The 23,944-nt window shown below is 42.5% G+C and overlaps 1 protein-coding gene across 1 annotated transcript; it reads right to left on the bottom strand.

Annotated features, from left to right (window-relative positions):
* Positions 1–620: 620 nt before the first annotated feature.
* On the bottom strand, positions 621–23,625 carry LOC134643611 (very low-density lipoprotein receptor-like). The gene is made up of 13 exons (XM_063496073.1): positions 23,529–23,625; positions 22,792–22,926; positions 21,444–21,821; positions 17,980–18,099; positions 17,687–17,812; positions 15,919–16,084; positions 7,718–7,933; positions 7,083–7,201; positions 6,717–6,856; positions 5,994–6,135; positions 5,723–5,920; positions 3,936–4,096; positions 621–1,524 (listed from the first exon to the last, which is right to left on the bottom strand). Exons 1-13 carry the CDS (start codon positions 23,584–23,586, stop codon positions 1,489–1,491), a joined length of 1,995 nt encoding a protein of 664 aa, XP_063352143.1. The 5' UTR covers positions 23,587–23,625; the 3' UTR covers positions 621–1,488.
* Positions 23,626–23,944: the final 319 nt, after the last annotated feature.

Raw genomic sequence — 23,944 nt, 5'->3', positions numbered from 1 at the left:
GAGTTTCTATTTCTGCTGCAAAATGCAGTTGGTAGAGTCACTTTGGTGTGAACAAAACAAAAGAATAAATCCATCCTGCCCTGTATCACCAGTTTAGGCTGGTGGTTTTGGTGTAATGGTGTGAGGCAGACCTTCCTGGCACACATTGGACACCTTAGTCCCAACTGAGCATCGTTTACAGCACCAAAGCCTACCCGAGTATTGTTGCTTCTTATGTTGTAGCTTCTTGGGATGTGCACAAACTGTGTGATGCTGTTGTATCAACATGGATCAAAATCTGAGGAAAGTTTCCAGCACCTTGTTGAATCTGTGCCATGAAGAATTAAAGCAGTTCTGAAAGCAACAAGTGGTCCAACTCGGTACTAGCTAGGTGTAACTAATGAAGTGGCCAGCGAGTGTATAGTTAAAAGAGGCAAACATAAATGCACAAACACAGTGAACTCAGGTCTGTTTGGAGTTATTAATTAAAACAGATCATTGCAGTGCAGACAGAGCTGCAGGAGGCTCCTGACATATGGTACAACTGGTGCTTTGCCACAATTGGATTAGCTAAAACTTTCATATTTTCCATGCAGAGAGTAATGAAGTCAAAATGCAACAACATCAAATGTAGGAAAACATAAAATTCTTTATTTGACTCATTTATAGCAATTAACAGAATTATGTAAAGTACAGAGGCAGCACTAAAGCAGTTGCAATACTACTGCAAAATAAATACTAACCATACTAACCAACCAAGTCAGCAGTTTGTCAGTTTCTGCCAACAGATCTTTTTTTTTAAGGTCCAACAGAAAAAACAGATCAAGAGACTGAAATCAGATAAAGCATGTCAACCATTCAACAGCATCAACCACAGCCGCATCAATGCACAAACAAAAACATGAAGAAACCCCCAAACACACAAATCCTATTTGCCCTTGCCTTTGAATTCTTAAACTACATTACAGTACTGCTGCCAATGAACCAACTTATTACTCCATTTTAAAGAAAACTGGGATAAATACAGTTATTTGTTTTCTAACAGTTGGCATTGCTTCTTGGCAATGGACTAAGAAAAAAGCCCTTTATGTATTTATTTAAGGTCACTTTAAACTGAATTGAGATTCCAAATGATGCCATAAGCCGGGGTAGGAATGTTGAAATGTTTAACTCAGCCAGCTTCTGAACTGGTAATAAAACGTGTGCTGCACAAAAGTGGCTGCTAGATAGTTGATGTTATATTAAGTAAATAAACTATGACTCTAACAAAAACAAAGTGAGTTGCTAGAGCTATGTGAAAAATATCCTGAAAACCAAAGGCCTTTCCTCCTCTTCAAATGCAGATATTTATCCCAGATCACAGATTTAAACTTCCGGGGGAGTTGGAACAATCAGCCAGGCCTGCTTGCTGCCTTGATGTCCTGTCAGCTCTGAGGTCTTTGCCAGGGGTTAAGGCACCACCAGGTTCACCGGGAGAAACCCAGTCAGCTGATCACTTGTGTCAAACCTTCACTCACCGTCCAAGTCCCGCTTAAGCAAAGTTTCCTGGCAGCAAAGAAAACACGACTTAGTCAACCTGCTGCATGGGATAAGCCTCTAACTCGTGAGTCAAACTGTTTCTCCATATATATATATATATATATATATATATATATATATATATATATATATATATATATATATATATATATATATATATATATATATATATATATATATATATATATATATATATATATATATATATATATATATATATATATATATATATATATATATATATATATATATATATATATATATATATATATATATATATTTTCTAGGATAAAGTCCACACAAACAAACAAAAGAAACTCATTGATGGGACAGCCTGTTTGTTTATATTGTGATGTGTGCCAGTTTAAAGTCGCTTCAGAAGCACGAGGCTGGTTTTTTAACTACCAAAAGAGAAAGTTGCTGCACTTACCACAGCTTAATTCAAGGACAACACACACATGAAACATTTAGGAGCAAGGAGCAATATTTAGAAGCACTAGGGTTTTTTTGTCATCAGTCCCCAATTTTACACTCAAAGAAATCCACTCTTCTTCACCAGAACTGCTTACAGTGGCTTGATAAGATTTGACTGACTGTAATGAAATAACCCAAGAAGGATCACCAGGTTTTAATCCACATTAACCCAACCCCTGATCTGTGTATCACTACTGAACGCTGCTCGAGTCAAAGCAGCAAGCAGAGCCCAGCCAAAAACAAACAAATGCATAAATGTTTAATGGGGAAAAAAAAAACATGTCAGGACTCCAACAAATGGGATGATCTTAGCCAGCCTCCTTATAGTGAAAACATTGTTCAGGGCTACTAAAGGCTGAGTCAGGGACCTTATGATAACACATTGTGCTGTTTGACAATCCTGTGTCCTCTAATAAGAGAAGCCTGCACATTAGCCACAATATACTCCCTCACATTTACTAATTCGCTCCTTCGAGCATGCAAAGCAGGCCTCTTTAGAGGTTAATGCAACCCTAAGCTCTACTTCTTTGCTCTCAGACTGCAGGCTTGCTTGTGGTAAGTAACTTTCAGGCCCCCTCTCCTGTGGAACCAGCTCGCTCTTTGATAAAGCACATAGTAAGGGCTGGATTAAGTGACTCTGTTGGAGGTTTCTTCCTGTTAAAAGGGAGTTTTTCCTTCCCACTGTCACAAAGTGCTTGCTTATAGGAGGTCATCTGATCTTCGGTCTTCTCTGTAACATTGTAGTCTTGACCTTACAATATAAAGCGCCTTGAGAGGACTGTTGTTGTGATACGGGGCTGTATAGCTAAACTTCAATTGAACTGCTAGATTAGGTAGCACCCCTCCGTGAATCGCTATCTTATCGTGGTGGAGGGGTTTGTGTGTCCCAGGGATCCCAGGGGCTATGCTGTCCGGGGGCTTTTGGCCCCTGGTAGGGTCTCCCATGGCAAATTGGTCCTGGGTGAGGGACCAGACAAAGAGCGATTCAGAAGTACCCTATGAAAAGACCATCGAGGGAACAGTTCACCCTGCCCGGGATAGGGTTACTGGGTCCCCGCCCTGGAGCCAGACCCGGGGAGGGTGCCCGAGGGCGAGCGTCTGGTGGCCAGGTGCGCCGAGTGGCAGTTCAGAGTACCCAGCCTTCTTAGAGTCCCTGGGTGGGGTGCTGGAAGGTGCTCCACCTGGAGACTCTGTTGTCCTACTGGGTAATGACAGCGAGACCTAGAGGGGCGTGACTGGGAGGAACGGCCTCCCTGATCTGAACCCCGCGGTGTTTTGTTATTGGACTTCTGTGCAAATCACAGTTTGGCCATAACAAACACCTTGCTCGAACATAAGAGTGTCCATAAGTGCACGTGGCACCAGGACGCTCTAGGCCGTGGATGATCGATTTTGTAATCGTATCACCAGACCTGCGACCATATGTTCTGGACACTTGGGTAAAGATCAGGGATGTAAAGCACTGGGGGAAATGCCGGTTTTTGTTTGGCGTTTTCTTTAAGGAATAGTCCTGTAAACACAATGAACAGTTTGTTTTTGTGTGCAGGAAAAAAATGGGAATGACAAAAACATTTGAAAATACGACTTATATGGCTTAACGCACGTGCATGTGGGTCCAGGTTCAGTTTGCAGTTGCATGCTACCAGCCCAATAGCTATGGTTTCCCTTTATTGTTTATTATGTAGTTTCCTTCTTTGGATGTGTTTTTGCAGGATTATTAAATCACTGTGAGCAGTGAAAAAGAAATTTTAAAACATTTTTGCCTGTGAGGGTTGCATCTTATTGTCCTAAAATAGATAAAACAGAGCCTGTAAGATAGCCATGAAGTGGGAAAAACAACATGTAAAGCAGTTAGCTGTATCTCTCACATGTGCACACAAACTTACAATATCTCTTCTCTGCACAAACACAAACTCCTGGTTTTACCTTCAAACTCCTCTCACCTTGACTATACGTATGTCTGAACCCATCGGTGGCTCTTGAATGACGAGGGGGTCCTGGGATTCCTTCAGGGAGAAGCTCTGCACAGTGAGAGACCTGTAAGGTTGGAATTCTTTCCTCCACCACCACGCAGCCATTCCCACCAGCAGGACACTGAGGAACACTTGGAAACACACACAGGAAATTCATCAGTTTTTTGGAATTTCAGACATGACATAGAAGCTGAAGTCATGCATGATGTCACTTCTATTACCTCCACTGAGTGGACAAATGGGTGGCTGCATGAATGGAAAAACACTTGTGGAAAAAGCCCTTTGGATTAAAAACGCTTCATAAAAACTTGAAAACATTTACTTATGTGTGGTAAATGAGATGCTTCTTAGGATGCTTGGGCATTTTTATAAAACGGGTCTCGTTCACGCACATTCATATAAGCATTTTTTGCAAAGATATTCATTTGCAAGCTTGACTTCATACATGTAATCAAGCATAATATTATGACCACACAGGTGATGTGAATAACACCGATTATCTGTTTACTATGGCACCTGGTAGAGGTGGGATATTATCAGGGAACAAGTGAACATTTTGTCATGGTGGCCCAGGTCTGCTGTGGTCAGTATCTATCAAAAGTGGTCCAAGCAAGGAACAATGGTAAAACCAGTGACAGGGTCATGGGCGGCCAAGCCCCATCAATGCACGTAGGAAGCAAAGGCTGCCCCGTGTCGTCCAAACCAACAGATGAGCTACCGTAGCTCGAATTGCCAAAAAAGTTCATGCTGGTTCTGATAGAAAGGTGTCAGAATCCACAGTGCATTAGTTAGTTGCATATGAGGCTGCACAGACACAAACCAGTCACAGTACCCATGCTGACCCTTGTCCACCCTTTCATGGAAACCGTATTGCCTAATGGCTGTGGCCGCTTTCAGCAGGATAATGCACCCTGCCACAAAGCAAAAAAAAAAAAAAAAAAATCTTTCAGCAATGGTTTGAAGAGCACAACAAACAATTTGAGGTTTTGATTTGGTCTCCAAATTCCACTGATCTCAATCCAATCGAGCATCTCTAGGATTTGCTGGACAAGTCTGATCCATGGAGGTCATACCTCGCAACTTACAGGATAAATACAACAAAACAAAATGACACGACCAAGACAAAAACTGTGGTATTTTGTAAATATAATAATAAATGCCAAATCACTCTGTAATTGTGTAACTTTATTAGCAGTGTCCTCCTGAAATGCGTCAACAACATCGAGAGTAGCTCTCTGCCCCTTAATGCTCTCTGGTCGCTATGGTAACGCGTAAATATTTCTTTCAAAATAAGACACACAACTACAACACGGGAAAAGACCCAGGGAAAGAGAGTTAACAATAACAAAAAACAAAACAAACAAACCCTGAAAACCATAAATTTCACACCCAGGCCTCAACTCTCGCGGCGTGGCGCAGGGGTTGGGGACCGCTGCTCTAGTAGAGTCCATGCCTCGATGGGTCAGGGCTGTTTTGGCAGCAAAACGGGGACCAACACAATATTAGACAGGTGGTCATAATGTTAGGCCTGATCGGTGCAGCTCCCTGTGATGACCGATGGAGACCTGTTGCATGTTTATTGCATTACTAATCACTCTGGTAAACTGTAACTAAAAGGAAATGTGAGGAAATCAATGATCCATTCATTTTATTGACTCTGGTGGAAAAATTTGTGCCGCTACTAATGAAAGACGACCTTTCATGTGCAGTGTGGATCTGATTTGTTTAAATGTTTTGAGACTTTGACAGATTCTTACCAATCAGAGAAAGGATTCCCAAAAATGTAGGATCCGATAAAGCTGTTGCAGGAACTGCACGGGAGATTGCAGGAATTTCCTCTGTTTTGTTTCTTCCCATTTCTGGAGAAACACAGCTGAACTTTGGACCCTGAGTCAGCAAGTCAATGACACACTCGTGATGGCAAACTGCCCTTGGACGTCCACAAACAGAGGGTCCTTAGAAGAAATCAGCAACAGTTATCAGTCTGGGACCTACAGTGTGAAGAAGTCCCTTTTTGATTGGGCATACCTTTTGGTTGGAGAACAGGCTGTATGATGAGCACACCACCTGGCAAGGTGACGTTAGACAGAAGTGCTTGGAGGTCTCTGCCGTTGTGTTTGTTTGCTCGGCAAATGGACCGCGTAACTTCGTCACTCCAATATACAAATCCCTGAAACCCAGTGAGGGAAAGCTTTAGCAGCACACAGCAGAAATCAGGCTTTGCATGCAAGAAGAAAGCTCCATATCTCATCATGAAGTGATTTTCTTGTATACAGTACATCCAGGAAGTATTCACACTTCAATTCAGCAAGTGGTGCAGGCCAAATATTCTCTTCCGTTTTAAGCTGCAGCTGATGCTGATGCTGAACTCTTTAACTCAGCTGTGATGAAATTATAAAAGAGGACTGATCAAGCACCGGTGAAATGTGCAGGCAGCATGTCTTCTCAGTGTTAGCCAATGGCACAAGTAATAGATCTTTTAGTGGAAATTTAGGCACTTTTGTCACATCCGTGTTGTGTTAGGGGTATTGTGTGTTGGGTTTTAAGGTAAAAAATGAATTTAATGCACTTTGAATAAGCCTGCAAAATGACAAAAAGTGGAAGAAGTGAAGCACTGTAAATCCTTTCTGGATGCACTGCATTTAGTTTCCTTGCATTTAGCTGCCTTCAGTTTTAAAATGCATTTGTTGTTGCCCCCCCGGGTCTGACACAGGATGTCAGGCAGCACAGACCATAATGTAATTCTTGTACCTCGAACACAGACAGTCCAAACACTCGGTCCAGATAGCCGTTAGACTCCACCACCGTTTTACGCTGACGACCGTCTAGATTTACTCTTGAGATTCTTCTCATTCCCTCATCAAACCAGTACAGCAGCTGCCGAGGCATATCTAAGGGAACATGCGACATGAATACTAGCACTAAGTGACTCAACATAAATATATTCAAATGCTCCGAACTGAAGGTCTGACTTCTGCCTGAAGTACAGAAAAATGAACTCATGTTGTTCCTGATTTAAGGACGAAGATGTTTTTCCTCTCCTCTGGCTTCTCTAAATAATGTGCATTATTTAGAGAAGCCAGTTTGACAGCAATTAATTTGAATGTCAGAACGTACCTAGAGAGAGGGCTACAGGCTGGCGTATTGAGGAAGTGACCAGAGCTTTTCTGTCGCGGCCGTCCAAACCGGCACTTTCGATCTTTGGGGAGACACCACAATCTGCCCAGAAAAGCAGCCTGAGAAAATAAAAGCATCCATGTTTTGATCTTCTGTAGATTCGATTTTTAAGACTATTATTTTACCTTTTGGTGATGTCTTTTATTGCAATTTTTAATTCAGGAGACAAGCTATTTGCCAACAAATAATACTTCAATAAAGATGAAACAAGCAAAAAGAAATATGCAAAACTAAAGGAAGTGGTTGGACCTACTAGCATAAAGCAAGGAAGAGGATGTATTATTTGAATAATTCAAAGTCTTCAAGCATGACTGAACAGAGTCATGCTTAAACACCATGTAAACTGTATTAATGTAGGGTTTTGTAATGTGCTGCCCTTCCCTGGACAAGTAAAGGTGTAAATGTTTAACCAGCTCCAGTGTGACGTGCTGGCTTTTAGCTTCTTTGCTTAGAAATACAAACATTGTTATTTAACAACCATGATGCAACAGCACATTATCACAGGTGAAGCATTTTTTTCCTTATCTTGTGCTGTTAACCATTAAAATGAAATGCAAAATCCCAGAGCCTCGTACCCTCGGAGAGGATCCACGGCCACTGCGGAGGGTTTTTCAAGCCCTGCGATGAGCCGACGATGAGCTGAACCATCCAGAAAGGCCACGCTAATCCACCCCATCTCTATACTGGTCCAGTAGAGAAGTTGGTGGATCCAATCCACCGCCATGCTGGTCACCGAATCTTGAACTTTCAGCACCAACACAGCTTCCTGTGGCTTTCTATCCAAGGAGATCCTAAAAAAACAATGCAAGAGTGAAAATAAGAAGTCCAGACAATACATTAAACCCCCCCCCCCCTAAAAAAAAAAACAAAAAAACACCACAACAACAACCACAACCACAACAACGACAGTGTGTTTATTGAAATTTCAGCTCTTACAAATCCAATCAGACTCCATCCATGCCACTGGCTCCATCCCACAACAGGCTACTTCATCAAAACTCAGCCTAAGCATTATTTTAGCCACATTAGCAACAGTAATGTTAGTGTTAGTACCGTCTCAGACTGATACATCACCACAGTCACCCCCACCACAGAACAATAACTTTCATGACCGACATTTCCTTCCCCTCGACTATCAGGCTGATGTTTCCAGTTCTGTCTCAGTGAAATATTTTAGCAGTTACTCAAAACACTGTTTTTAATTATCTTATATTATATATACACATTTTATTTATTCAAGTCAAATTTTTTTATTTAACTTTTTAATCCACTACTAGAAGCCAGTAATTGTGCACTTTAACAGCCTTAGCTGTACTTTCTATATAGGAGCAACTTGCATAATTTAGCATTCACATAATGAAATTCTGTGCGGTAGTTCTCGGTTTAAAAAAACAAACAAAAAAAAAAAAACCCCAAAAAAACAAACAAAATCAAGAACAAGAAATATAGACAAACACAAACAAATATTCACAATATGGAAACGGCACACACACATAAAAAAAGGGAACACTATTAAAAAGTGGTATTGTAAAGTGCAGTGGCCTGGGAGACAGAGGGGCAGTTTATTAGCCAGGGGGGTGGAGACCGTGTAATAAGTTCCCTTTCAGTCGATTCACTCGGTACAACACATAAGTATGGGATATCACACCCTCGCGTGTCCTGGCTAAAGAGACCTTTATTCACGCCTTTAAGGCAGATGACGTGTGATGACATGTGCACGGCCCCGCCTGCACTTATAGCCGCTGTCATCAGTCATCCCTCAGTTCTTACGCTCTTCACCTCGCTGAGAACACCTCTGAGTTGGGCTAGCTAGCTGCTGCTAGTTAGCTCCGTTGTCTGCCGACTTGAACTGCCCCTGTTAGTGTTAGCCTCCACTGCGCAGTTGGTGTGTAGGCTGCCCGAATCGCTGGTTCCTGATGAGAGCCCGCTGGCACCTCTTCTTGACGAGGTCAGAGTCGCCACAGATTACATCCTCTCCCTGGGCAGAGGGATGGCTTTGACAGTAGTGGCGCAGAGGCACCTGTGGCTGACCCTCTCTGACGTCCCGGATAGAGACAGGGCTGTATATCTGGATGCACCAGTGTCTGCGGCTGGGTTTTTCGGACATTCACTTGAAGCCATTCAGGCTAGATTCGATCTGAGGAAGAAGCAGACGGAAGCTCTGCGCAACATCATCCCCAGACATCAGGCGAAGCCCAAGCCCGCAGCTAGCTCTCACAGGCCCGCCGCTCCTCTGCCAACTGGCAAGAGACCGGCGCCCACTGCTGCAGTGGGTGTGCCGCCAGCGAAAGCACATCCTATGGCCCGAGCTCCACACCAGTCGGCCAGGAGCAAAGGCCCACCCTCGGGCCCCCGGCGGGACCCGACGCCCAGGAGGAAGAAGATTCAGCCCTCCTAGCTGTGGTTCTGAGTGGAGAAGGGGTCCAGCGGCAGGGAAACGCTGCTTTTACCCCTCTGTTGCCGCCCAAGAGGTGCCGCTTAAGGTCTGTTCAGGTTGTCAGCTCCAGAAGGCGCTGCACGTTCCTAACCCTGTCTCCCAAGCACAAAACCCCAACACACAAAATGCCTCAGGTTGTAACTCCCTGTTCAGGTGTGTTAAATGTTCAGGTGACCACATCATGTGTTCCCGCTGTTTTTCATTGTTGTGCCCCAGGAAAGGTGCCTCCAACAAAATGTATGAATGTACATGCTCCCATGTTACAATCAATAACACTCAGAGGGCTCTTGAATGCAGTCAGCCCAGGAGATTGGTTTGCAACAATCGATCTAACAGATGCTTATTTTCATGTGGCTATACACCCAAAACATAGGCAGTTCCTGAGGTTTGCATTTGAGGGCTTAGCCTACGAATACCTGGTGCTGCCGTTTCGGGCAGTCGCTCGCTCCTCACACCTTTGTGAAATGTGCCAAGGCAGTGCTAGTGCCCCTCAGAGAGAGAGGCATCCGCATCTTAGCCTACCTAGACGACTGGGCTCTCGTGGCTTGCTCCAGAGAGCAGGCGGAGACACAGCTGTCACTGGTTCTGTCATACATTCAGACACTGGGGTTCTCTGTGAACTTTCTAAAGAGCTCGCTAATCCAGAGTCAGCAGATTTCTTTCCTTGGTTTGGAAATATGCTCGCTTTCCAGCCGCGCACGTTTGTTGTAGCGCAGAGTGGCCGCGTTTCATTGCTGCCTCGCTCAGTTTCAGCTGGGACGCAGACTGCGTTTCCAGACGATATTACGTTTGTTGGGCATCATGGCATCTATGATCGCCGTAGTGCCACTTGGACTGTTAAAGATGAGAGCTAGGACTGCCACAAACGATTATTTTGATAGTCGACTAGTCACCGATTATTTTTGCGATTAGTCGACTAATCAGGTCATGCATCCATTGGACGTAAAACATACAGTTTATTGCATCAGCATGCATCTGCTCTTATATAACTATCATTAGCTTACAGCTTGAAGTGTTTAAGGTATGTGCTAACTAGAAATAAAGACAAGATGATAGTTTATTAAACTTTTAATGAAATTTGCAGATTGTCTCGGTGGAGTTTAATAAACTCAGCTGTCTGCTCCTTGCTATCTAAAATATAACAGGACACTGGAGTAAATTCTCTACCATCTCACACTTCTGTTTAATCAGTTTTCTGTTTGACGTTTATTCAGCTGTGTGAAAACTGTAACTTTAATCTTAGCCAAACCGATTTACTCAGGAACAAATAAAACACTGAAAAAAAGCTAAACAATACCAGTTTTAAGTTATCCAAGTGACTTATATATCATGTTTAACCTGAGTAGTGAAAGACCGCGGGGGGTTTGAAAACGATTTGCCGGCAGTCTGCTGTTCTAGCCGGCTCTAGTGAGCCTTGAACCCCGGCTAGCTATCGAGCTGGTGAGTAACAGATGTCTCCGAAAACGTCGGAGCGCTTTTACAAATGTGTCATGTCTTGGCAGATATTTGAAGTTTACACAGCTACATTCTCGCCTGAAAATATGTTAAGAGTTTATTTAGTGACCCAGAAAGAGTAATAAGTGTAATATTAAAACTAAGTAGCTGCCGCTGTTGTTGGAAATTGGAATTGGCTGAGCCGTGCTATGAATTCTGGGATAGGTTGGGCCACAAAGGACACGCCCGACCCATCCTTCAAATCTGGAGAAAAGTAGGACGCATTTGTCGGCTGCATTTGCAGAAGTCTTCGAATTTGGAAAGCCTTCGTTGCTGTAACCTAATGCGGCCTCTGAAGGATGCGGCCCCTGAATTTGGACACAGCTACGATACCGGAGTTGCTTCTTCTTCTTCGGGGTTTAACGGCAGCTGGCATCCTTGTACATGCAGTGCTGCCATCTTCTGTTTCAGTCTGTTATTACACTCTTAAATCCTACTACTTATTCCTGCATCTTTCAGGATCTTACAAAGCTTTAAACGACGCGTCGACTATTAAATTTGTCGTCGACGATTTTGATAGTCGACGTAATCGTCACTAGTCGACTAATCGTGGCAGCCCTAATGAGAGCATTTCAATGCTGGACTCTCTCTCTCTCACCGCCTGTGTGCATCGCGTCACCTCTGGAGGAGGCTGACGGTAACCGTGTCCTGCATGCTAGCTCTCCGTCCTTGGAGGGAACCCGGGCTTCTGCATCAGGGCTCTCGGATTAAGAGAGTGTTGTTTCACAATGTAGTGTCCACAGATGCTTCCCTAAGAGGGAAGAGGGAGCACTGTGCGAGGGTGCATCAGTGAGAGGGATCTGGTGGTCCACAGCCCAGCGCGAGCTGCACATCAACCACTTAGAGCTGTTAGCAGTGTTCTTAGCTCTAAAAGGTGTCCCGGGCCACCTGAACCTGGGGCCGGACCTTCTCTCCAGGGGGGGTCCTCTGGTGAGAGAATGACGGTTACACCCTTTAATAGTGGCTCAGGCTACGTCCACACGTACACGGGTATTTTTGAAAACTGAGATTTTTCGTTTTCATTTTAAAAAATAATCCTGTCCACACGTAAACGCAGAAATGAAGGGAAACGCTGCTAGGAACATGCCAAAGCAACAGGTGGCGATATATTCCTAACCGTGTAGAAATGTTGGCCAATCAGAAGTCTAGAAGCCTCGGTGGGAAATGGTAAACAAAGCTGGGGCATAGAAGCAGAACCAAGTCATATGTGTGGAGGGACAGTAACTGTGTGTGTATATGTAAGCATTTAAACACTGCAGAGAGTAAAATTAACAGTAACAGCATTGTAGAAATTCATTTCACCGAAACAATAACGTGGCGCACAGTGTGACATCAAAAAAGGCGCACACCTTTGACGCTGCGTTTTCTCCGTTTTTCTCGTCCACACGTAAACGCAAAAACGGAGTTTTCGAAAATATCCACCCTGGCAGGCGTTTTTAGAAATCTCCGTTTTCAGTGACCGAAAACGCCGTTTACGTGTGGACGGAAGGTGCAAACGCATAGAAAAATCTGCATTTTCAAAAATACCCGGGTACGTGTGGACATAGCCTCAGATTTGGGATCTATTTAGCAAGGCGCAAATAGATCTTTTTCCCTCCAAGGTAAATACTCACTGCCCCCTGTTCTTCTCCATAATCGACCACGATGCACCCTTGGGCATGGAGGCGCTAGCGCACCAATGGCCAGACGTGCTCCTGTATCATTTCCACTGGGGGAAATGCATATCTAAATCCAAATAGAGGTAGAGCTCTGTCTAAACAGAGGCTGTCCCACTGGATTATAGAAGCTATCTCACTGGCATACGGCACCAAAGGTCTTGCTTTGCCCCAGGGGGTGAGAGCTCATTCCACCAGGGGGATAGCAACCTCATGGGATCTTTTTAAAGGGGTGCCTGTAGCTGATATTTGTGTGGCAGCTAGTTGGGCATCACCGCACACTTTTGTGCGGTTTTATCGGTTGGACGTTACAGCCCCATCGGTGGCTCATACTGTCCTTTCTGCTGGGTCTACCGCTCACTAAGGTGGTGGTGGTCCGATTCCGGTTTGGTGGCTGCTCTGCGGGGCGTGTATATATGTCCCATACCTATGTGTTGTACCGAGTGAATCAACTGAAAGAGAACAAACAGTTATGTCTATAACTTCTGTTCCCTGAAGGAGAGGAATGAGGTACAACACAAGGTGGCCCCACTGAGCAGTTTGGCTTGGTGAAGAGCGGCTATCGAACTGAGGGATGACTGTGATGACAGCGGTGAATAAAGGTTTCTTCTGCCAGGGCACGCGAGGTCGTGATATCCCATACTTATGTGTTGTACCTCGTTCCTCTCCTTCAGGGAACAGAAGTTATAGACATAACTATTCATTATTACACTAAAAAAAAAAAGCCCTCTATGGTAAACGATATATGTCATTGTATCAAGTTTTTTAAACTAGCTAGCACACAAGCTATACAACATCACTGCCTAGGTTGCACTGTAAGGTTAAACCATACGTATACTCTTTGTTTGATCTCTACAGTCAATAACTTCAACAGGAACAACAGGCTAAAATCATGGGAAATGTGACTAACCTTTGAGAAATACAATATCGCTTTTGTTATGTTATGCTGATGATACACAGATCTACTTTGAACTAGCTGATGATTCCGCTCTGTCTCTGCACTGCTTTCAAGCGTGCATGTGTGAGGTCAAAGAATGGCTTTGTTTCCCTTTGTTTTAGCATTGTTTCCCTTGTGTGACTGATGTATTATATCAGTCACACAAGGGAAACAATGCTTTGTACCACATTTAGCCACACATGAAAACAACCACAAGGATGAAAATGTTAACCATTTATTTTTTAAGAAGCATCCGAGCTTTAATCGCTTTATAGGAGAAAGCAATCTGCAAGATAAAGTCTTCACTTATACAACAGTAGTTTCTCAAAACTTAGCACTAAGTACATGACGTAGGTGATATGTGATCTTCTCTCCATAACCTGAAAAGCTTGTTTGAGATGTGGAATTTGACTCTCTTGTTTGCCTGTGATCAGTCATTTAAATGAATCAGCATAAGGTAAAACTTCCCTTATATCCGTATCAGCAGACTCACGTCACTCTTTAATGCTTCTCAGAATAACTTTTATTCTGAACTGCTTTGCATAATGAAGTCTATTGAAGTAGAAACATTTCCCCATAAAAAGCATTTCCTTATATCAACAACACTGACACACTTGTATGCGGATTATTATCACTGTGTGCCATGAGAGAGAGAAGATATTTGATACTGACACAACTAAATTACCTATTACCCAAATAATCTGGTCAGGTGAAGGTTATTAGGTTTCTGTTGCCCTAATCTGAGTCAAAGCTGTCTAAGAAACACTTTTTTTTTTTTTTTTTTTAAGTGAAGTGTGTGACTTTTTGAGAATCAGAACATATATTGTTTGGTTAGAACCTGGAGTTCAGTGACGGCGGTAGTCACACTGATATAGTGGCGCCGCAGCATGTGGCTGTTTTCACCGTCCCATAGCGTTTTTGTGTTCGGGTCACGTTTCAGACCACGATGCTGTACCGTTTCTATTTATACTGCAAGCATTGGTGGACAAGTAAGAGCGTGTGAGCACAAAGTTTATCAGCACCTAACCAAAATGAGCTGTGGGCCACTGCTGACACCGTCATCTCACTGGAGAGCCATTTTAGTGTTCAGGTAATGCAAAAAACTAAACAAGAAAACACCCAGAAATATGTCCTAAAATATAGGGGGGGGGGGGTGTTGTTTGTTTTTTTTACAGACACATGGCAGCACTTCTGCTATCATTTTGTTTGTATTTAACAAAACAAAACTGCAGACATAATTGTACACGTTAGTTTTTGACTCTCTCACTGAACTAACACAGCCAATCCCTCAGCATGTTTGGGCTCTCTGCTCATATTAAATCATTTTTGGCTTTTTAAAGAACTTATTTTAACGTTGCACTCAACAACAAACAAATCCTCCCTAACAAAAAAAAGTTACTTCAAGGGTCAAATTGCATTATACTTCTTCACGTCGATACACAGGCCGCAAGTAGGGATGACATGGCCTGCAAGTGGTCCCTGGGCCACGCGTTTGAAACAACTACCTGACAGGTTACTGTAGTCCAACGAATGTGTGTTTATTAGGGGTTTGCATACAGATAGGAATATTAAAATCCAGTCTCTCTGCTCTGCAGCTAATCAGTTTTGGTCCACAGACAGGAAACAATTCCCAGATTTCAAAATGTTATTTTATCAAAGTGCCCTTTTTTATCTGATCAGATCATGTTTTGTATATCTTTAATAATAAGGAAGTTGCAAATAATAGTTACGAAACTAAAAGTGATCCTCTGAAAATGGGTATGGGCTATCTCACTTATACTGCTGCCACATAGATGCGGGGCGATCGTGGCTCAAGAGTTGGCAGTTCGTCTTGTAATCGGAAGGTTGCCGGTTTGACCCCCGGCTTGGACAGTCTCGGTCGTTGTGTCCTTGGGCAAGACACTTCACCCGTTGCCTACTGGTGGTGGTCAGAGGGCCCGGTGGCGCCAGTGTCCGGCAGCCTCGCCTCTGTCAGTGCGCCCCAGGGTGGCTGTGGCTACAATGTAGCTTGCCATCACCAGTGTGTGAATGTGTGTGTGTGTGAATGGGTGGATGACTGGATGTGTAAAGCGCTTTGGGGTCCTTAGGGACTAGTAAAGCGCTATACAAATACAGGCCAATACAGGCCATAGATCCACATCAGCGTTAGGGGAAAAAATTAATTAATAAATAATTTTATTTTGGACCTCAGATTTTCTTGCAACTGTCACATGTGACTTTGGAAAGCAGGACATATAGAAATGTGCTGGTTACCTGTAAATGGAGCCTCTTCCTTGTTGGGCCCAGTACAGTGTGCGGTTAGAAATCATGACAGCCAGGGGACCCGGCACATGCGGTGCCAGTTCCCTGTACTCAGACCTGCTAATGTTTTTCAGCTGGATCCCTTTGGAACTGGTGAAGACCAGCTGAGCTTCATCTCCTGAAAAGACACACATTATTTATTGTATACAGCAACCACTTATAAACAGTAGAAATTACTCTGCATTCATCTTCATTGTGCTGCTGTAACAAGTGAATTTCCCCAGTCTATGTCTACTTATCTTCAATTTATTCATTCATTTAAATCAGATGTGCCATCCCTATTTATTTTTTAATGACTTTTCTAAATGTCCTTGAAGACGTGTGGAAAAAGTGACAATGTCAGCGGGCCTGCTTTGAACTCTTTGACCTTGTTTTTTTCCAGTGGCAGCGAATTAAGTCTCAGGGTCATTTTACAATTGTTTACACAACAGGAACATTGTAAGTCACATAATACCAAAATGGAATGGAAAATACCATTAACTACAGTAAGTGCATCTATGCTGAAGTTACGGATTTGAGCAATATGTTTGTACAGTCGTGTTAACCTATACAGTGTGACTGAGTCAATATATGTTAAGGTGTAACCTTTATGAACTTTACACAATAGTTTGATTGTACTTGCAGATAGTGTTGATAACATAGAGAAATACTGGCAACAGCCAACGCTACCCCTCACCTTTCCAGTAGACACACCTGTGGTGTCTATTTGAAAATCCTAGCTGACTTCCTTCTTTAGTTATTGCAGTCACAAGATTTTAAGAAAACTTGACCTCTGAGCTTTAGATCAAGGTAACTAATATTTAAACTTGTCAGAGATTGTTAGTCGATCCACTTATGGTATCAATTTGAAGCTCCTACGTTGCGTCGTTCTGAGGTTATCACATTCACAAACTTGGGAGTCCACTCTGCCAAACACAACAACACCCATCAGCTTTTTACAGCTGAGGGGTAAAAAACAGGAGCAGTTTAGACATTTTAGATTAGTCTGCTGCGTTACGCCAAGTATTTTAAATCTAAAACAATAACATCACATTTAACCGGTGGCACCAAATGGGCAAGAAGAAAAAAAACAACTGAATTTATGCATGTGAACCACATCACACACATGTCTTTGTGCAAAAGATGAATTCAGTCATCCACTTGGGGTTTGCCTATTAGTGGGATCTGAGCAAGACTTCATAAAAAAAACAAACAAACAAACACCTTATCTCAGATAAAAAAAAAAGAACCAATATAAAAACAAATAGACTTTTTACAGACTAACTCGTTGAATGTGTCTGTGGCTATTCCACACTGTTCTCAACCTACAGTCAAATCGTGTTGGAAAACCATCTTCAGCTGCTCAAAACATCATAAATCGCAGATTATTTGCAAATACTTGCTGCTGGCATTCTTTAAGTTGGTATTAAACACTGGAAACTCTGCTCTGACATGATCTGCTCTACGTTAGTGTGAAACCAAATGGAAGACATGACCACTAAAGTAGAGACTTGAAGCCAGTTGATAGCCTGCGGTCATCTTTGTGAGCCCTTCTGTGAAAACTGCACTGAAAACAGGGCAGAAGAGTTTTCATTTTTACAAACTGCGACAACTTTCTAAGATATGATAGTAAATTTAAGGTGGAAGGGGGAACAAAATGTCTAATAAAAACTGCTTAATAATCTAGCAACTCCACTGATGGCACACATCTGAAATTGTTGTGAGATAATTTGTTGTTCACCTTCAGCTTTGCACTCTCCAGTTGTTGCATTCATCCTGTAGCCCTCCTGGCACTCACAGGTGAGGCTGCCGTTACTGTGAACACACAGCTGATCACATGTGTCCCGCTCTAGGCACACATCCACCTCTAAAAAAAGAATTAAAGAGATAATTTACTAGAATAAATATTCATAGCTTGCATTGTATTATAATATGTATGTAAGACGAATGGTACAACCCTGACTTATGAATGCAAAATAAATAAATCTTGGGGCGGGGTTGTTTTTGTAGCTGCTCCATCAGGCTGCCACTCACCCTCACACTGGCTGTCACTGACCAGCTTCATGTTGTCGGGGCAGCTGCAAAAGAAACCCATCGGCTGATCCACACAATAATGAGAACAGCCACCATTATTGACCAGACACTCGTCCTGATCTGCAACAAGAAGAAAACACACACAAAAAAGGAGCACATCAGCAGTGGTTTCACATCAAAACCCACCATGCTGTGACTTCAACTTAAAGAGAAAACCACGGTGCACAAGCTGTTTATCTAGATATGACTAATAATAGTTGGGTAATGCCAGCATGATTGTGCTGATTTTAAGAAAATTTAATGTTTAGCACATTCATTTTGCTTTAGTGTGTTCATATGCCAACATTCGCTTACTATTTCTAAACATATCTGAAGCTAACCGAGCAATTTGAAGGAGTCATTAATGAAAATGAGACGCTCGACATTTTATCTCGGCAGCTGAACTTGAGAAAAAGTAAAACATGAGAGTCAGCAACGAGGAGATGATAATCCACACGGGTGTGTCAACCACAGGAGTGGATATCACTCGAGCTGAACTGTGGTTAAAACGTAAAGTAACCACACCGAAACACAATGACCCACTGAGCCTCCACCCAGCTGTTCATGCAGATGATGAGAGAAAATTATGAAAAACATTCAGAAACCACAACTCTCAAACTTGCTCCAAACATTAACATGTGAGACTATGGACAGCACCAGCTTAACTGAGCTGAAGTGCTTCTACCACGAGGCAGCGAAATGAAGTTTACTGAATGCATTTGCAACTCTAACTTCAAAGAAGCATATCGTCAACCTTCTGGAAGTTTTCCAAGACAAACTCAACCCCCCTTCTCTTGAAACTACAACGCCCTTGGTGTCCAATTATTTGGCACGCCATCCTCCAAAAATTAAAATTAAAAACCCCCAAACACCTCTCTCTGAGTTCAACCCAGTAAAAAAAATAAACAGTTACATTTTTCTCATTATCTTGACTTTTTCATAAGGCGTTGCTGCAACAGATCCTGTGTGAATCGTTACCCAGCCCACTGGTGTGTAAAGAGTGATGTAAAGGGTAACATGAGCGGGTATAAAAAGAGCATCTTGGAGAGACAGAGTTTCTCAGAAATAAAGATGGGCAGAGGTTCAACCAGTCTGCAAAACTGTGGACTTTGAATAATGTTCCTCAATGTCCAGCTACAAAGACTCATAACATATCATCAAAAGACTCTCTAGAGAAATTTCTGTGCGCAAGGTACAAGGCTGGAAATCAACACCAGATGGCTGTGATCTTTGTGCATTTAAAAAAACCAAAAACACACACACAAAAAAAACAATGTGCCTTGATTCTTCAAAGGAAGTCACTACATGAGCTCAGGAACACTTCCAGAAGTCACCGTCTGTGAACATAGCTCACAGTATGATAGACTAAATCTCTATCACACTGATCAAATACAAAATAAATTTAATCTCCCTGCACATCACTCCTTCAGATACCGTCAGGTTCAGGACTTCATAAACAAAAAAAAAAACAAAAAAAAAAAAACACAACACACACAAAAAAATGAAGTACTTTTTAAGCCATATCATGTTTTTAGAATGTGCTGAATTGATATATGTTGAATGTGACCAACATTCATTGACATTTCACAGGATATATGGACCCTGTATCTTTCCTGTTGGGACAGCTGTGTCGGGATAATATTATTGATGCCAGCTTGAACAAACTTTATCATATCCTTGCATATGTTGCAAGGAAAAACATTTTTATATGTCTCGGATAAATGACGAAAACCCCACCGAGACATCTTGGCACAGAATTCTTATTCTTTTCAATCATCTTTGGGGCCTGTACTCCACCACTGGGCACATCTGTCACTACTGGTTTGGTCTTTGTTTTAAGCCTCATCTTAAAACCAGTTAAAGCGTTTGAACATGATGCACCAACATCTTCTCTGGGTCAGCTCTTTTTTGAGAGAAAGCGGAAAACTGTTCTGTTGTCAGATGACTCTAAATTCTTTTTGGAAAACATGAAAATGTGCAACAGAGTATCCAGGGTGTTCCCCGGCTTCTACCCCATGACAGCTGGGATAGCTTCCAGCACATTTTCTCAGTTCCGACATTTTAATGTTCTACTGGAAACATCCCAACTTTTGTGGAATTTTTTTGTACACTTAAGGAGGTGCAATAATTCATCAGCACGCCATATTTTATCCCATCACAGAAGCTGAGAAATTTTAGCACCTTGTTATTATATTCGATAACAAACTGAAAGCGCAATTCTGCTGATTAACTCAGCTTTCCCACACACGCATTAGTAGGACGCTTGCGTTGTGGTTAGTCTCCTAACTGTACAGATGACCAACAACTCAGACACTGATGAAGGTGCAGCAATCTTTATCAACTCTAGTCTGAACAGAGCCTTCAGCTAAAATGTTTGGCTGTTCTAACTTCAGTACAGCAACTCTGCAATACAGAACTGCCCTCTGCTGGATGACGCTGTGACGTGTCACAGTTTTGTGACTCAAAACTCAAAACAGAAAATATCCCTAGAGCAGCAGTTCTTTAGGAGAAAATGCCTTGCTGATTGGAGACGAATAATAAGACTGCTTCAAGCTGCTGGGAAGGTAATGTTGTTAACGTGTGTACTGGTTAACCTATCATTCAAGCATTCTTGTGGGTTTATGGCTATTCCACATCCAGGTGCTGGTGGTATAGAGTAGTGTTTGGGGCACAGAGGAAGAACAAGCCTTCCTGTCATGTTGATAACACCAGCTCATGGGTGTGCCTTTTCTCTTCTTTACCACAGCTCCACATGTCTTTGACACAGGAAACCAGTTGCCCCATTAAATCACACTTTCAGAAAGGCAGCAGTAGCAGTCACCCAGGATGCTACTCTTCCATGAGCTACACAGGCTTGGTCTTAAGAGGTTTGACTTCTGCTGCAAAATTCAGTGGAAATGTGAAACATGAAAGAATGCATCATCCTGCCTTGCATCAACAGTTTAGGCTGGTGGTTTTGGTGTAATGGTGTAGAGATTATTCTCTTGGTCCACTTTGGGCCTACCTCAGCTGACCATGTTCAATCCTTTATGACCACAATGTATTACCCAGGAGGATATTGTGCCACGTCACAAAGCTCACATCCTCTTAAACAGGTTTCTCCTGAATATGCCCCCAGCAGTCACCAGAATTCAATCCAATAGAGCAACTTTTTACTTTAATATCACATCATGGATACGCCACAATTATGTGATGCTATCAAGTCAATATGGACCAAAATCTGACAATTAGGGTTGTTCTGAAGGCAAAACTGGGTCTAAGTGTTCCTAACAAAAAGGTAGATAGAATCGCATTTTTCTATTCTGCTCTACGCCTTAAAATAAAAAAATAAAAAAATAACAGGTTCAACAGAGCCAGTACAGCTTTGCTACTGACAACTTCAACATTTTATCCAAGGAAGTGGAGCTGCACATCACATCACTCACCGCAGTTTTCCTCGTCGCTGCCGTCAGAGCAGTCTTTCGAGTGGTCACACCTCCAGGTGTGACGGATGCAGTGGCCGTTCTTGCACGGAAACTCTGACGCAGCACATCTCGGTGACGCCTGCGGGAGGATTTGAGCTAAACCACACAACTCCCCGGTCTCATCACGTCCATCTCGGCAATCAGTCCGCCTGTCGCAGACCCTGTTTTTGGGCAGGCAGGCGTCAGACGGCCCACAGGAAAAGAAACCAGTAGTGCAGTTCATGCAGGAAGTCTCGTCGCTCCCATTGGCACAGTCATCCACACCATTGCATAAGTAATCCATCGATATGCACCTTCTGCTCTGGCAGGCAAACTCACCTTTGGTGCACCACACATGGCCTGTGAAGAGTCACAGCTGAAAGTTAAAACTAAAATTCAAGCATGAGTGTCTGAAAGCTGAAACATACAGTAATCTGAAAGGTAAAGGGGTGTTTAAAGTCGGCACTTTAATTTGTGTCATTTATCTGAGACAGACAAGAAAACAAGAGCGTGATCTGACAGAGTAAATGTGTCTAATGCTCCTAGTTATACTGGATTAACCTGGACTGGATTAGTCTCTTTAAAGTCTCCTGGCCTAGCTGATGAATCCTGCATTTCTTAGTGGGACAGTGAGTATAAATTATTCACTTTTTTAGTTTTGCTGGCCAGCAGTCAAACCAAAACCTTCCAGGTTTAAGTCACACATCCCCAAGCTCTAAACAACTCTGCAAATATTCCAACCTGCTGGCTTCATTCACGTCAGCAAAGTTTATGTTTAACCTAAAATCACACCTAATCCTTTCAGAAGTTCTCCCTCCTGCAGGGTTCTGTTTGGCAAACCTGCAGGCTGATGTACGTGATGAACACTAAATCTCTCTGGAATTCGATATCAAAGACTCTCATGACTTCAGCAGGATTAGAAAAACAAAGAATCTCAAATGGCATATTCCCACGCATCAAGAGAACAGAAGATAATCTGTGCAGCAAAGGAAGTCTAAAAGGTGCAACAGTGTACAGTATGTCATAAATCTTGAGTAGGACAATTTTTAACAGTGCAGATTTAGATTTATTAACATTATTAAAGTACATATCAGTCATGCATGGAACATAACATCTCAACTATGCTGCCTTATTAAAATTAAAATAAATAAATGGATAAAATGTCCAATTTTATTTAAAAAAAAAATCATATTTATTTAGAATTTACTTTTTTTCTACGTTACTGAGAAAGTTGTCCTAATGTTGTAATAGGCCAAACAGATTACACCAACTATGTTGCTAAACACAAAGCAATGAGCATGTGTGTGATGAAGCGTATGTGTGCACTCACTGCAGTGGAGTTCGTCCGATCGGTCCTCACAGTCTGCATGTCCATCACACACCTTCAGGGTGGAGATGCATGCGCCATCGCTGCACGTGAATTCTCGCTGCTGGTGACAGGCGGGCACAAAGTGACCTGCAGCGCCTGGAAACGAGGCACACTGAGTGTTTTACTGCTGTGGGAAAGAGCTGATAAATTAATGAATTATTAAAGATAAGAAAGGACTTGTTCATTACATTGCTGACAAAAGAGGTATTTTAATAATATCCAAGAGCACTATATTTAATTTTTAAAAACCCATTCATTAACCTACTAAAACCAACCGGCAACACGCACATTTTCCAAAAAAGTGCAAAAAAAAAAATCACATTAAATCAATCACAATGTGACAGGCTCTCGTACCAGGTTTGTTTCATGCAAATGCATCATAATGATTCATTCTGCCCTAACAGACTGTGACTGTACAAACATCCCATAATATAATTTTGTTTTTATGGTTTTCTGTTGACAGACTCGCACACAGAATAACCCGAACATAAAACGCCTCTGCTTCTGAAGCACTGTTTGTCTATGGTTTAGTAACAGTAAAAGCATAAACACGTCATGAGTAACAGACCAAGAACAACCCCGCTCGCGCTGCAAGCACGCTTCATTCAAAGTAACAGGCGCTCTGCACGCGCCCCGAAAACGACAAGCTGGTTCATTTCACACACACGCATAAGCAGCTTTTTCTTTCCACATCATACCCCAAATATAGAAGGAGAGACCCACGACCAGAAGAAATACAGCTCCAAGGTGTCCCATGTCCAACGTCCTCCACAGAAACGAGGCAGATGGCGCGCAAATATGACGCAAGAGCCGAGCCTGTCAACCTGTCAGGTCTCCGAGTTGGTACTTGTTTTCTCCGCCGTTCATACTTCGTTTCTTCGTCTAGTTCTGTTACTTTTATAGTCGTGAACTGGCTTGTGTTGAGTAGAAACTGCTGCATGTTTTGTACTTGTTTATCTTTATATCGCCGCAGGTTTTAACATGGAAATGCCTCAAACGGTCCACTTTGCTTTTCCAAGCTCCTCTGCACAGGTGTTCTGTCTTTTTCTGTATATTCAACATGTTTGATTATATTGATAAACAAACTTTAATAGAATTTGTGAAAAGGTTGGTT

The sequence above is a fragment of the Pelmatolapia mariae genome, linkage group LG15, assembly GCF_036321145.2.
Source record: "Pelmatolapia mariae isolate MD_Pm_ZW linkage group LG15, Pm_UMD_F_2, whole genome shotgun sequence".
Classification (NCBI taxonomy): Eukaryota; Metazoa; Chordata; class Actinopteri; order Cichliformes; family Cichlidae; genus Pelmatolapia; species Pelmatolapia mariae.
Note: the sequence above shows the minus strand (reverse complement) of the source record. Positions and strands in the feature narration are given on the sequence as shown.

Bases quoted from the DNA above. Each gene is read 5' to 3' on its own strand.
- LOC134643611 (XM_063496073.1), bottom strand. From the start codon at position 23,586: ATGGGACACCTTGGAGCTGTATTTCTTCTGGTCGTGGGTCTCTCCTTC. The intron at 18,100-21,443 runs GTGAGTGATGTG...TTCTTGTTGCAG, and splicing joins CAGCGACGAGGAAAACTGCG to ATCAGGACGAGTGTCTGGTC. The intron at 5,921-5,993 runs GTATGCCCAATC...ATTTCTTCTAAG, and splicing joins GCCTGTTCTCCAACCAAAAG to GACCCTCTGTTTGTGGACGT.